The sequence below is a fragment of the Silurus meridionalis genome, chromosome 20 (assembly GCF_014805685.1).
Source record: "Silurus meridionalis isolate SWU-2019-XX chromosome 20, ASM1480568v1, whole genome shotgun sequence".
NCBI lineage: Eukaryota > Metazoa > Chordata > Actinopteri > Siluriformes > Siluridae > Silurus > Silurus meridionalis.
Genome location: NC_060903.1, coordinates 12,333,175 through 12,348,205, shown reverse-complemented (window position 1 = coordinate 12,348,205; position 15,031 = coordinate 12,333,175). Strand labels below are relative to the sequence as shown.

The 15,031-nt window shown below is 40.6% G+C and overlaps 1 protein-coding gene across 2 annotated transcripts in view; it reads right to left on the bottom strand.

Moving 5' to 3' along the window:
- adcy8 (adenylate cyclase 8 (brain)) overlaps positions 1-15,031 on the bottom strand; it is a 76,795-nt gene that overhangs the window by 27,061 nt on the left and 34,703 nt on the right. For both annotated transcript variants that reach the window (XM_046876541.1, XM_046876542.1), the window contains 4 exons: positions 14,604-14,715; positions 9,412-9,539; positions 3,988-4,146; positions 3,614-3,884 (listed from right to left, as the gene is read on the bottom strand). In XM_046876541.1, coding sequence (XP_046732497.1) covers positions 3,614-3,884; positions 3,988-4,146; positions 9,412-9,539; positions 14,604-14,715 — 670 coding nt within the window. The remainder of the gene's footprint in view (positions 1-3,613; positions 3,885-3,987; positions 4,147-9,411; positions 9,540-14,603; positions 14,716-15,031) is intronic.

Here is a 15,031-nt window from a genome sequence, read left to right as displayed (position 1 = left end):
AGCAGCTCACATACCAAGAAAAAAGCCTTCAACACCATTAATCTGTATGAGAAGCTCCTGCGAATCATTTTGGACTGTAATGCTTCTAAACAACACCTGAAACGTTGAAGAAGAATTTTTATCCAGGAGAAGAGCACAATACTAATGAAAATTTATAATGCCTCATTTTTATCAACAAAATTACATTTTCATTAACAGTTCTGCACTGAAAAGTACACAGTGTTGGAACTGCAATGAATGGACATTCGGCCACCTTTTTGGGTCTGGCTCCTCTCAAGGTTTCTTGCCACAGTGATCCATGGCTCCCTCATTATAACGTACAATTATAAGAAACAACTTGTAGGGACTAAACCTATACACCTATTTATACAACTTTATAACCATTTTATCTCTTTATTTCTGTGATGCTGCTTTGAGACAATGTACACTGTTAAAAGGATTATACTAACATTTACATTTATGGCATTTTGGCAGATGCCCTTGTCCAGAGAGACTTACAATGATCTCATTTCATCTTTTAAACAGTTGAGCATTAAGAGCCTCTCTCAAGGGGCCAGAAGTGGCAGCTTGCTTGCAACATCATAATCTCTGAGCTACCACTTCACCTATTACACGATCCACTTTTTGAATCCATTTGTGAAAAAATTCTATAATGCTACACCATCTTGCCATTGTTAATAGCTTGTTTAACAGTTCCATAGAGCCAAGATCCTTTTCTGAAACTGACCTGAACTGTTCTGTTACAATAAACTCATATGGAAGCATCACATTTGGGCCATTTTGAAACTGGACAGAGACATTATGCATTACTTTTAAAATTGCTTAGGTTTAAATGGGTAATGGGTCATTTTGAACAAGTTCTTAATGTGACTCAGAAGAACAAGAACATTGAAAGAGTGATTAATTTCTTATGTTATGTAAGTTATGTATAGGAAACAGAATTGGGTAGTTCATCTCATGAGTCCTCTGGTCTGAGTCGTTTGTTCTTTTGTCATGTGACTCCCAGAGACGCTACACAATGCAATAGATTAGGTTTTTGGTCTAAATCTTGACATGATTGTTAAAATAATTATAGGATTCACCCAACAACACGGACCAGAAGATATGAGAGGTGTCCTACTTTTGATGATCTGTTTATTATAATTTGTCCTTTGCTGCAATGTCATATTTTTATTCATTGTCATATTGGAACTAAGTTCAAGGTTTGTGTATGTAGACATCTTGGGGGGATCTGCTTATTGAAAATGTATAAATTAAGTTTGATCAAAGGAACAAAATTAACTAAATGACTCATAAAAACATTTGTTCATTTTGATGGAAGAGATTCAAAAATCTGATCTTCCTATCACTAGTTTAGGTATTACTACTGGCCATGAAAGAGCTACCAGGCTACTGATTGTTTAAGAAATAGTAAAATGCACATGCGAATGTTTTATATGAATCTTGTTGCTTTAAAACTAGTACACTGTAAGTTCTAAACACTACCTCTGAAAATACAGAATGCAGAAAAGTGTAATATTTCATGATAAAAAGCTTTAGTTGTAATGCATTAGTTATAACAGAAAAGTAAATCCTAATAATTTAGTAGATTTATTTGGCTGTCTTTGTCTGCCTCTAAGAGGCAGAAGGAACATGATAGATTTCTTAAATGGAGAAAATAGTGTTTTCATGTAGATATAAATAGTGCTGTTAGCCACAGTTCGGAGTAAACAATTTGCCACCTGGCTTATGAGCCCCAGTGCTCAGAACCACAGTAGCTCTGCCCCTGTGTCGTACATACTGCCACTTTCCAATTATAGCACTGTTTAAGACTAACTGTCTTTTACAAGCCACCAGTAATGCACCATAGCAATATTGTATAGATTTTATACAATACTGCTGTAATGCTGATGCTATGTTTTAAACATCACATCGCTTATTTTAATTCTACTGATAAATGCAAAAAAATACTTTCTTATGGAAGAAACCAACATTTAACATAAACACTATGTTATATGGTCCTTGCTCTTCTGCTGGAGAATAAGTGTAACCTCGGAGAAGTAATACATAGAGATACATTATTAAATGAAAGAAAAATACTATACATCCTACATAATTGTGACCAGGGAAAATGCAAAGACTGTAAAAAAATTTAGATAATTTGATATCTGATTTTATTAATGTGTCTGAAATGGATCAAATTCATATTCATGTTCTAGCACAAAACACATTTGACGACTATTCAAAAATCACCTTGCGAACAAGGTTAAAAAATAATTAAATGCCTGGCTGTTTCTAGCTTTATTTCGATCATAAGAAAGTCTTTCGGAGTACCTTTTTAGCATTTTCATTAGTGTACTGTAGGCAAACGACACTAAATGTATTTATTTATTTATTTTTCAATGTTCAAAAAAGCTCTATCTATTATTAGTTTCAAACCTGAAAATGTCAAAATTATAGTTTATATACTGTCAATTTCAACTTGGTTCCATCCTATAGTACCTGACATATCTTAAAAAAATGTTTCCTGATGATACACAAGTATTTTATGTCTCTCAATTGATAATCTCAAACCTGACACTAAACTTCATGAAGTTTTTTTAGCATTAAGTCAAACAACTATATGATTAAGTTTGCTTTTGTAAAAAGTGCAAATATAATGGAGTAAGATTTTACCTAGTGTATCTCTACTTTTACGTAAGTACAAAGTTTATGAACAACATCAGTAACTGACTTTACTAATGCCCTTGTCATTAAATGAGCAAAAATTTAATAAAGCACACTCCTACTCTAGAGAAACATCTTTCCAGATGAGTGAAGGTTAATATAACAGCAAATGGGGACTAAATGTGGAATAAGATGTTCAAAAAAAGCACATACGTCCATATAGTGGACATTGACTTTCAAACATGTCAGAAGTCTGGGTGTTAATATTCCAAAATCAGCTAAAAAATTATTCTACCAACAGATTTTTTTTTATCAACTCAAAAACTCTCTAATTGCTGAGCTTAACTATGTTGGTCTGACGCTAATCGATTGTAATGATTTTTTTATTATACTTTTTTTAAATATTATTTTATTATTATTTTCTCAAACAATAAAAATGCTCCTTTATCCAAAATGCTATTGCAATGCTGTGTACTCAACCAACAGATTCTTAGACCACTTAGATCACTACACCGGCTTTCAATCAAATACAGAATAACATTTTTAGATTAGTGCTTTCACTTGTCTATAAAGACTTTAATAGTATTGCTTCCAAATGTATTTCAGACCTGCATACTGTTTATAAACCAAATCAGAACGCTCAGGTTATCCTAGTCTGTAATTGTTCAGTCATTTGTGGAAAAACATGAATAGGTTAAAGTGCATTTAATCATTAGAGCCCCACTCTGTTGAACGCACTGCCTCATGACCTCAAATCTGCCACTACTTTGTCCTATGAGAATAAAAATTCTTATTCTTCTTATTTTTATTATTATTAATCATCTCCATTTATATGCTATTTACTTAAATCAAACCAATTATTTTATAATGAGAATCAGTGTGTGTGTGTGTGTGTGTGTGTGTGTGTGTGTGTGTGTGTGTGTGTGTGTGTGTGTTTCTGTTACTGTGGAATGTACAAGTCACTCACATTCTGCTTGCCCACTATATTGTGGAACGGTAGCTCTGGACTCCATGTGCCCTCAGTAAATGTGGTGGTGGATGCTCTGTGATCTGATTGGTTGGTGGCCTCCTTCATGATATCCTCAGGCAACGTGAGAAGGCTCTCTTCAGGCTGCTTGATCAGGAAAGTCTCAATGTTGTGCCGGCGCAAGAAATCGTTCCGGTCCTTGCCATGACCCGCCTCAACTTCATAATCGCCATTTAGACAATCCAGCGCTGCTTTGGAGATGTGGATCCGTCTATAACATAACACAAAGCCAGACATTTTAGGCAACTAAAAGGTAGCATAAATTATGTTTATTTGATTTTATAAATGTTTGACAAAATATGTGATTGTCTTACCCTGGTATGCCTCCAGACTCAAGTTTATTGGCAATATCGACATCCCAGGACCAGACGTCAAACTGCCATTTCCTCAGTCCCAGTACCCCGCATAAGACTGACCCGGAGTGAATCCCAATGCGCATGTCAATGTCATGCTTTGTACGTGAACGGACATACCTACACACATAAACAATGCAGTCTCACATGCACAAAACTTTACCATTCAAATCAGTACTGAAAACCTAAATGCATAACCATTAATTAATACTAATCCACACAGACACTATACACAAATTAATTATACTTTTATTAATTTACTTTAATTATCCTGTTTTTTTTCACTCATACCAAACCAAAAATATACATCCTACAGACACAATTATTAGTCACATAACCCAAAAGCAACGCCATATTATACATATTTATATTTAATAAACACAGACACTGCAACATCCCAGGATGACAACTGGATGGGTGCATAAATCTGCTAAATCTGTGTATGGCTTGTTCAACAAACATGACAGCGTAATGGGACACATTCACTGGCCTGCAATTTCAACACACATTAATCCCATTGCAAGAATATAAATGAAACACCGATATAAGGACCATAAAAGCTAGCAGAACTAAGTACCCAGTTAAAGTGAGTTTAAGCATTAGAAGCTAAATCTGAAGCTCACCTAAAATTATTGGTGCTATAAAAGAGGTGGGATGTTAGCTAGTGTTAGAAAAGAAATGACACGTAATTTTCCTGGTGAGCATATCCATTGTGAAACTTGAAGTCAATTATTTATAATAAGTTATTCATTTCTTCCGTTTTGTTGACTCGTATTACTAAACACTGTATATATATATATATATATATATATATATATATATATATATATATATATATATATATATATATATATAGGTATGTGTATAGTTCGAATTTGCATTATTCATTGTTTAAAATGAATGGCCAGTTTATTGATTTCTGTTCTATGTATTTCTTATTTAATATTACCAAACCCCATCTCTATATATCTCCATATATCTAAAAACATCATATTTAACTAATAAATAAAGTAAATAAAAATGAACACAAGCACAGGATTAAACATTAAGTTTTATTTAAATGCATGCTCTTGTGTGTAAGCATAATAGCTATTTACTGAGGATATCTAGGAAAGCTATGAATGCAACATTTACTTAAACTTTCAGGTCAAATGCATCTTATGAACATAAGTTATATAATTTTGGTTTTGCAAAAGCCCTTCTCAAAGAAAACAGTTGTTTTTACATTGTCAATGGTTATTGTAAAGTTTCCCTTTCAGGAACTCGAGAGAGCCGACTGCCAGCACTGCACTCGCATGCCTATATGATCGCTCCGCTCCTGGTGGGCACTCTTCAAGGAGGGTGCCCCCACTCCTTGCGGTTCTGGTCCAGCTTTTGCTGCGGCGTTCCGGTTCCTAGGTTTCGCAAATGGACCTCGCAAAGGGTTTGGAGACGAGCTTGCCCCTTTCTACTACCTCACCTGCCCGGTCCAGCTCTTGTTTGCAGACTTCGGAGGCACGCCTTTTGGCGGGTTCTTCCCCCTGCCACGAGAGCATGCACTTGACACGTGCCATTCAGAAGCTGGATATAGCTTGGCCAGCCGATGAGAATAAAACCCCTCCGTCCAGTAAGCTCAATAAGCGCTTTTTGCTCCCGGCATTATACCCTCCGCTTTGGGGTCTGCCAGGTCAGGCCGCTGGATGTCTGCACACCATGGCGTTGTTACAGGCATACCAAGCCGACCTGCTGCGGGAACTAGACGTGGGAGACATCATGGCTGGCCAGATACAAGAGCCTTGCCGAACGGTGGAACTGACCCCCTGGATCTGACCTGTGCAAAAAAAATCTGACAGCGGCAAAGCCTGGCTGCTGGATGCGCTACTCACCACGCACTCTCATCCTGTGCGGGATTTTGCGGGGTCCTCTGGTCCGATGCCCCGTGAGGTGACAGATCTGAGGACTGTCATTTTCGATAAGAGGGCGTCGACCAAGAGGTCCTGACCGGACTTGCTGGGGGGATGGCCAGAGGGCATGTAGCACACTTTTCTTCGGTGCCTGTTTCTCTCCGGCAACCTCAGGGACCTAGTTTATAAACCCTGCCACAAAATGTGCTTTAGGGAATGGCCAGCTCCTGCAAGCTCCCTCCTTGGTTTCCACCCGGCGTCATTGCGGACCAGGAGGTCTCGTCACTAGAGCTGGGCACTGCCCCATCTCTAGGCGAACCGGAAGTCAGTCTCAAAAGAGACTGATACCCTTAAGAGAGCACCTGGCAGCCTGGATAGTCAGAAGTGTCTCTATAGGTCCTGCAGAGCGAGGATATGATTCAGTTCGGGTCTCTTCAATGGGCTCTGTCCCACTCTGGTGGGAAGAGAGCAGGCTCTGGTCATGGAATGAGAATAAGACACTCAACTGAGGAAAGAGGCCATTGAGGTGGTCCCTCCATCAGACTGGGAGTCCAGGTTCTACAGTACTTCAAAGTTCCCAAAAAGGACAGTGGGTTGTGTCCTATTCAAGATCTACGTCGCTCTCTGATTAAGCTTCGGTTCAAAATGCTGACCCTCAAACAGGTCGTGTCTCAGATCAGATCCGAGGACTGGTTGTCATGCGTACTTTCATGTACCCATCCTCCCTTCTCACAGGAAGTTCCTGAGGTTCACTTTTGGGGTCAAAGCATACCAAATTCGGGTCCTTCCATTTGGCCTTGCCTTATCACCCCGCACCTTCATGAAATGTGTAGATGCAGCTCTAGCTCCCCTGAGACTTCAGGGCATACGCATCTTCAACTATATCAATAATTGGTTGATATTAGCTTGATCAGAGCAGTTAGCAGTCTGGCATCGAGATGTCATTCTCGCTCACATGAAGGAACTGAGGTTTCGGCTAAATGCCGGGAAGAGTGTTCTTTCTCCATCACTTGGCGTCATATGGGATTCGACAACTATGCGCATGCAGCTTTCCTCTGCCCACATTGTGTCCATCCTTATGGCTGTCAGGATGGTCAGAGAAGGGCAGTCACTCACTGTCAGGCAGTTTCAGAGACTGCTTGGCTTCACAGCTGCAGCATCCAATGTCATTCCACTTGGCTTTTTGTACATGAAACCCCTTCAGTGGTGGCTCAGGGCCCATAGGTTCTTCACAGAAGGGCAATCCCCTCCATACGATCAATGTCATGCGGCGATGCCTATGTTTGGAGAGATCCCAGGTTCTTAAGCTATGGAGGCTGTGGTGGCTGTGGCCCCTGAAGGGACAAAGCTCTGAGGTTCTAATCTCTCCACCCAGGTATTAGAGACCATTCTTCAATCCAGAGCTCCCTCAACGAGGAGGTCGTATGCCGTGAGATGACGTCTGTTCATTGTGTGGTGTGCTTAGCACCAATTTGACCCAGTCCACTGCCCAGATGGTTCAGTGCTGGAGTTCCTGCAGGAACAGTTTGCAAAAGTGTTGGCTACATCCACCATTACAGTCTACGCGTCCACCGTTCTGGCATATCAAACCCCCCTGTTGGGGCATTCACTGGGCATAGACCCGCTCCTGATTCGTTTTCTCCGCGGCACCCAGAGGCTGAGGTCTCTGGTGGGACCAAGAGTGCTGGGTGGGACCTGGCTGTTGTGCTGGAGGCTCTGTCCAAGCCCCCCTTCAAGCCATTGGCTGAGATTCCATTGAGGCACTTATCTATTAAGCTTTCTTGCTGGCTATCCGCTCTCTGAGGAGAGTAGGTGATTTACAGGCCCTGTCTGTGGCCCCCTCCTTTCTGGATTTCACTCCAGGCATGGCCAGTGCTTTACAGCACACTAGAGCGGGTTACGTCCCTAAGGTACCCTCGGTCATCCCATGACCTGTTAGGCTCCAGGCATTTAATCCTCCTCCATTCCAGACCCCAGACCAGGAGAAATTGAACCGGCTGTGTTTACAGGACAAGTCCCTGGAGGAACAATTGTTCATCTGCTACGGCCCTGCAAAGAGAGGCCTTCCTGTTAATAAGCAGACCCTCAGCAGACAGATTATTGACTCTATTGCGTCCTGCTACAAGTCCACTGGTCTACCCGCACCATTCAAGGTCAGAGCACACTCGACCTGGAATGTGGCAGCCTCTAAGGTTTGGTCCTCTGGAGTGTCCCTCCAAGACCTCTGTGATGCTGTTGGCTGGTGTGGCGGTATTGGACTCTTGTTCTCATAGCATTCCGATGCCGCTCTAGTTCCTGAAAGGGAACGTCTCTAGGTTACGTATGTAACCCTGGTTGCCTGAGGGAACGAGACGCTGCGTCTCTATGCCACACTTCCGGCTTCACTCCGTGTGCGTTTCATACTTCCTGATCATGACGTCACCCCGCCGGTGACAGCCTGCCTCCAATTCTGACTGATTGCACACATTATTTAGAGCATGGACAACGTAGCCACGTTCCTAAAGGGATCCAATAGGTTTTATCCACAGGGAGAATTATGGCAGTTGACTCTTCTCATCTTCTTCCTCCATCATCATGTAGTTCCTCATTGTTAAAATACAATAGTATAAGGCATTCAAAATATAATAATAATAATAATAATAATAATAATAATAATAAAATAGTAGCAATAACTAGGTCACCAATATCCTTACCTTTTTTTAACAGCATGAATCCATTCTTTTCTGTCTCCTCCAGGTACAATAAGATGAGTAAACTTTAACTTTTGACTTTAAATTTTAGAATACAATTTCTGCAATGCACCCCTTTACCAGTTGACATACACTGAAGTCAGTGATTATAAATCTGAGTAATCCAAGACATTGTTAACAGATAATGGAAATAGACAGCCATCCACTGTCCTCAATTAGCACCTCTGAGTTTTTAATCATCGACATGATTCATGGTCAACTCCAGGATGCATTCGGCTTTATAGCTATAAGCCAAATAAAGCTTATATATCCACACAGCATGCGGCAAATTCCACACCTGTGTGTATTATCTGGACCATACACCACCATACATCAACACCCTCAACTCCAAAAGAGAAATTCTCAACAATTCTACAGGTAATGTTCACACTTGGCTGAAAGTTTGTGGACTTGTTTCCCATTTAGCCACAAAAAACCTTAATGAAATAAGGCACTGATGTTAAATGACAATGCCTTCTGGCAGAATTTAAATCCACCCCTTAACATGTATCAATTTTACAATCCATCCTAATGATGCTCAGTGGGGTTAAGGTCAGGGCTCTTTGAGTTATTTTACTCGTACCTTGACAAACCATGACCTTATTTTGTGCTGGGTAAATCTTAAGCCTAAAGCATACATAGACATAGTGTAAGCATTTCAGACCTTGTACTACAGTTTGGAGAGTGGGTGGCAATCAGGTGTCCACTTACTTTTGGCCATATTGGCCGCAGCTACACATTGGCCAAATGTATATGCTATTTACAAACATTACCTGATAGTTTTGATCATGCTGAGACCCATTTCTACACAGCAGTGGGCATGATCTGGTCTGGGTTCAGGAAGGCCTGAGACACAGTAGTAACAATCTCCAAGAATCTTTATCCTCAAACAGTGATGTTCCTAAAAGAGAGACAGGAGAAGAATAAAAAGAAATGTAAAATTTGAGTGAAAGGCAATTCAAAGTGAAGAACTGAGGGTTACTGCCACTTTTCCTCTAATGACTAAAATCGCGAGCAATCGTGGTAAAATCTCCCTGAGAAACATATCTGTAAGAGTACATTTGCATTCTTGACAGAACATTAAATGATAATCTCAATGATATCTATTACTCCTGCTTGCTGCGATGTTTACATGCTCTAACGATTTTGTCAACAACTGTGCAGAAACAAAAGACAAGTTAGCGCTGCTCATCACTGCTAAACACTACACACTGCCACAATTAGCCATGCTATGAGTCATAATTGTATGCTTCAGCTGCTAGCACTAAATGATATAGTGCAAGTGCAGACTGAGATCGGTTCACGATGGTAGAAGCTACAAGGGTTAAACATTTTTTTATTTACAACAAAACTAAACTACACTACTATACAATCTATGCAAAGTATCTAAAAGTACAAAGTTTGGTGAATGGTACATAACATTTGTGTAAGTCAAATATATCATACACCCACTACTACTGTGACAAAAAAAAAAAGATTAAAGTCAGGTGTGCCAGCGGTGAGTGAGTGGAGGGCGGAGCGGTAAGAAACACCTGCAGCTGATGAGACTAATCAGTGCACTCTGTTACAGTCCGGAGATGGCAATAAAGAGTGGAGAGACATCAGCCTCGGGTAGGGAGCCACCAAGCAGAGGCGAGCAGAAGGGTCACCAAACAGTGAATAAACGTGGACAGACGGTGGTAAAAAACGTTCTGGCCGGCAAATGCACTTGGACAGACACCTGGGCCGTCCGCTTGGAAACTCAGGCGGAAGCTAAAGAGAGAAAGCGGTCCAATTCGCGAGTGAGATAGGGGGACGTCAAGATGGAAAGGTACCCCGAACCGCAGGTGTGGTACTGGAAAGGAACGTGCCGGGGTGAAAACGAAAGTAAATAAATAAAGCTTGGCTTGGTGAACTATTGCCTGTCTCTCTTTTTCCATCGAGGAACCAGTGAATTTGTTAAAACAGGCTGTCTGGTTTTGTCTGCAAAAACAGAAGTGTGAAAGAAAAACTTAGCGGAAAGTATTGGGACAATGGACTTTTTTGTGGTACTTCCCTGAACTGTCACTACAAAGTCATACAATTGTACAGAATGTCGTTGAATGCAGTAGCATTACATTTTTTCCTCACTTAAACTAGGAGACCCAGACCTGTTCCAGCATGACAATGTCCCTGTGTATAAAGCAAGGTCTATGACTATATGCTTTGCATGGGTTGAGGCGGAAGATCTCAAGTAGCATGCACTGGCCTATTGAACCCTATTGAACAATTGCAATGAATTGAAATGCTGACTGTACACTGGGCCTCCTCACCCTACATTAGCACCTGACATCACTATTAACCTCCTTAAGGCTGAATGAGGACAAACCTCCCCAAACACACTCCAAAATCTAGTGCAACATCTTCCCAGAAGAGTGGAGATTATTATAACAGCACATGGGGACCAAATGTGGAATGGTGTCTAAAAACTTGTAGTGTGTATAATATAAACTCTATAAAAAACTCAATCATTGAGATTCTGTCTCCAAACAATGTTATCTTCTCTGTGCAAAAGAAAACTTTGTTGATGTTTTTGGAATAATAATTCAGTATTTTCATATTTATTGGCAGTTAATGGCATTCTGTATATTTCAGTGTTAAAAACTGGTTGGACAGTGGCGCTAGGCTACTTGCTGTAGCCTAAATTTTGAAAATTTGACTTTAATTCAGGGTCAGCTTTACTCATAGGCGAGACACTCTTCTGTTTTTGGCAAACTGCAACATGAATACCAATATGCACAACCCCTCACTGCCTGTACATAATTCAGCTCTGAATATGGTGCAGTGAAAAAAAAGCACACTCCTGTTTCTGCGCAAACCTGCGAGAACAGATTCAATGATAGAGTCAGTAATTCAATCAGCAGCTGCTGCAACAGTCACATGAGCCTGAAATAAGCTTCATTTTATATTTATGGTAGTGTTCAGGCAACAAAGCTGAGCTTGAATATTGCAGCCAGTGATGTGAGGCTAAACAGTCCTCAGCAAGTAATTTCAAATCTGTGTTTGTGAATAGAAAGAAGAACCCTGTCAGTCAAACGTACGAGTCCTGTATGGCTGTGGATGCAGGGAAAATGAAACAGCATATGTTCCAGATTTTTTTTTTTTATGTTTTAGGGAGGTTTTAATTTAACCCCAAATTGCTTATTACCTAACATAGTGAAATCATTTAGGCGGTCAGGACCAGCAAAGCCTTCTCTGCTGGCCCAAACACTATCAGAAGGACTGACCTTCATTTACAACCTAAAATTTGAATATTTGTTCCATGAAATTGTATTAATTTATTACCAACAGTTTATTGTCTTCATTTTGTAGCGTAAAACCCTGCTATTTTGCAAGTTCTCCCACTTAGAAATGGAGGGGTCTGAAATTGTCATCGTAGGTGCATGTCCACTGTGAGAGACATAATCTAAAAAAAAATCCAGAAATCACAATGTATGATTTTTTAACTATTTATTTGTATGATACAGCTGCAAATAAGTATTTGAACACCTGAGAAAGTCAATGTTAATATTTGGTACAGTAGCCTTTGTTTGCAATTACAGAGGTCAAACGTTTCCTGTAGTTTTTCACCAGGTTTGCACACACTGCAGGAGGGATTTTGGCCTCCTCCACACAGATCTTCTCTAGATCAGTCAGGTTTCTGGCCTGTCGCTGAGAAACACGGAGTTTGAGCTCCCTCCAAAGATTCTCTCTTGGGTTTAGGTCTGGAGACCGGCTAGGCCACGCCAGAACCTTGATATGCGTCTTACAGAGCCACTACTTGGTTATCCTGGCTGTGTGCTTCGGGTCATTGTCATGTTGGAAGACCCAGCCTCGACCCATCTTCAATGCTCTAACTGAGGGAAGGAGGTTGTTCCCCAAAATCTCGCAATACATGGCCCCGGTCATCCTCTCGTTAATACAGTGCAGTCGCCCTGTCCCATGTGCAGAAAAACACCCCCAAAGCATGATGCTACCACCCCCATGCTTCACAGTAGAGATGGTGTTCTTGGGATGGTACTCATCATTCTTCTTCCTCCAAACACGTTTAGTGGAATTATGACCCAAAAGTTCTATTTTGGTCTCATCTGACCACATGACTTTCTCCCATGACTTCTCTGGATCATCCAAATGGTCATTGGCAAACTTAAGACGTGCCTGGACATGTGCTGGTTTAAGCAGGGGAACCTTCCGTGCCATGCATGATTTCAAACCATGACGTCTTAGTGTATTACCAACACTAACCTTGGAAACGGTGGTCCCAGCTCTTTTCAGGTCATTGACCAGCTCCTCCCGTGTAGTTCTGGGCTGATTTCTCACCTTCATTAGGATTATTGAGATCCCACAAGGTGAGATCTTGCATGGAGCCCCAGTCCGAGGGAGATTGACAGTCATGTTTAGCTTCTTCCATTTTCTAATGATTGCTCCAAAAGTGGACCTTTTTTCACCAAGCTGCTTGGCGAATTCCCCGTAGCCCTTTCCAGCCTTGGTGGAGGTGTACAATTTTTTCTCTAGTGTCTTTGGACAGCTCTTTGATCTTGGCCATGTTAGTAGTTGGATTCTTACTGATTGTATGGGGTGGACAGGTGTCTTTATGCACCTAAAGACCTTAAACAGGTGCATCTAATTTAGGATAATAAATGTAGTTGAGGTGGACATTTTAAAGGCAGACTAACAGGTCATTGAGGGTCAGAATTCTAGCTGATAGACAGGTGTTCAAATATTTATTTGCAGCTGTATCATACAAATAAATAGTTAAAAAATCATATATTGTGATTTCTGGATGTTTTTTTAGATTATGTCTCTCACAGTGGACATGCACCTACGATGACAATTTCAGACCCCTCCATGATTTCTAAGTGGGAGAACTTGCATATATATATATATATATATATATATATATATATATATATATATATATATATATATATATATATATATATATATATATGCCAAGTGTTTGCAATAGAACAACCAACACATGTACACCACTGCTGTACCCTATAAACTTCTGCCAGCACCACAACTTGTACATCCACAAGTGGCAGAGACTACCCAACTGTATCTATGAATCAAGTCTCTTTGGGTGGAATACACAATTGTATCCCATCATCCTGGGCTACATGTTGATAGAGTCCATTAAGCCATCAGGTGAGCACTGGAAATGAATGGAAGGCACAAGAAGAAGTGGAAATGGGCAACCAGCAGTCTGCAACACCAAGAAGTCATTAACAGGGTCCAGGCTCTGGTCCAAAGCCAAAAAGAAACAAAAAAAGGAATGAGTCATAGCAGAAGCAGCAAGTGAGGGGAAATAGCAATACATGTACAAAACTATGTCTCAAAGCCAATTTTGACAGGTCTCACAAGTCTGGCTTGGGTATCTGATTAGATTTGCATAATATACCCTAGAATGTCAATGTCAACCTCTACCCAATAGTTTAGCAGAGAGGAAAGTTGCACTCTATAATACATCTTTCCAACATAATCATACAGGCCCCAAGACCACGCTAGCTTAAAGGCAGGTGGCGACACGATCCGGGTCTGAGGAAGCTGGCAGAAGTGATGGAGATTGCTGCTAAGTGCAGGGTGGCCAGCTGGAAGGCTGTCATATATCCTGTGGAGGTTGGCTTCATGTGCACATCAACATCACACCTCATCAGGGACAGCTTGGTTCTGTGAGCCAAGCTGCTAAAAGCTGGAAGAAAGCTGACATAGGAGCAACAACCTTATGCATACTGCATAATAAATCCAAACATATTTATAAAAGAATTGGCCACAATCATTTAAAAATGCACTTGCAAAATGAAACAACAATATTTAGTAATAGAGTATTTTTTTTTTTTATAATATGGAGTTACCACCATCCCTTGCTTTACCATCCTACTGAGTTAAACACACACATATGAGACAGATACTTAAGTCAGAAAGTGTGTATGTGTGTGTGCTTGTATGTATTTCAGGTACTCACATGTGCGAGGCGATCAAAGCGAGCAAAGAGCTCGTTGAGCATTCGGACAAGCTCTTGAGCCGAGAGGGTGGTGGACAGGTTTGTGAAACCCTTTACGTCAGCAAAAAGAATACTGCAGGAGACACAGGCATCACACACATATAAACACACACATTTTTCTGTCTCTTGTCCCTACACAATTCTGTTCTCAATAATGTCATGGCACTAAAGGTATAATTGGTAGTACTACACACTTACAAACTGAGTGATTGATTTGTTCTTGAAATGTCAGCCTCTTTGTCCTTTTCTTTATACTATTCCCTGCTGCAATGTAACTGATCATGCTTCATTCAATAAGTCCCTGATACATCTCTCTCTCTCTCTCTCTCTCTCTCTCTCTCTCTCTCTCTGAGTACATAATTGAATATGATTACAGATTTCTTACAGCA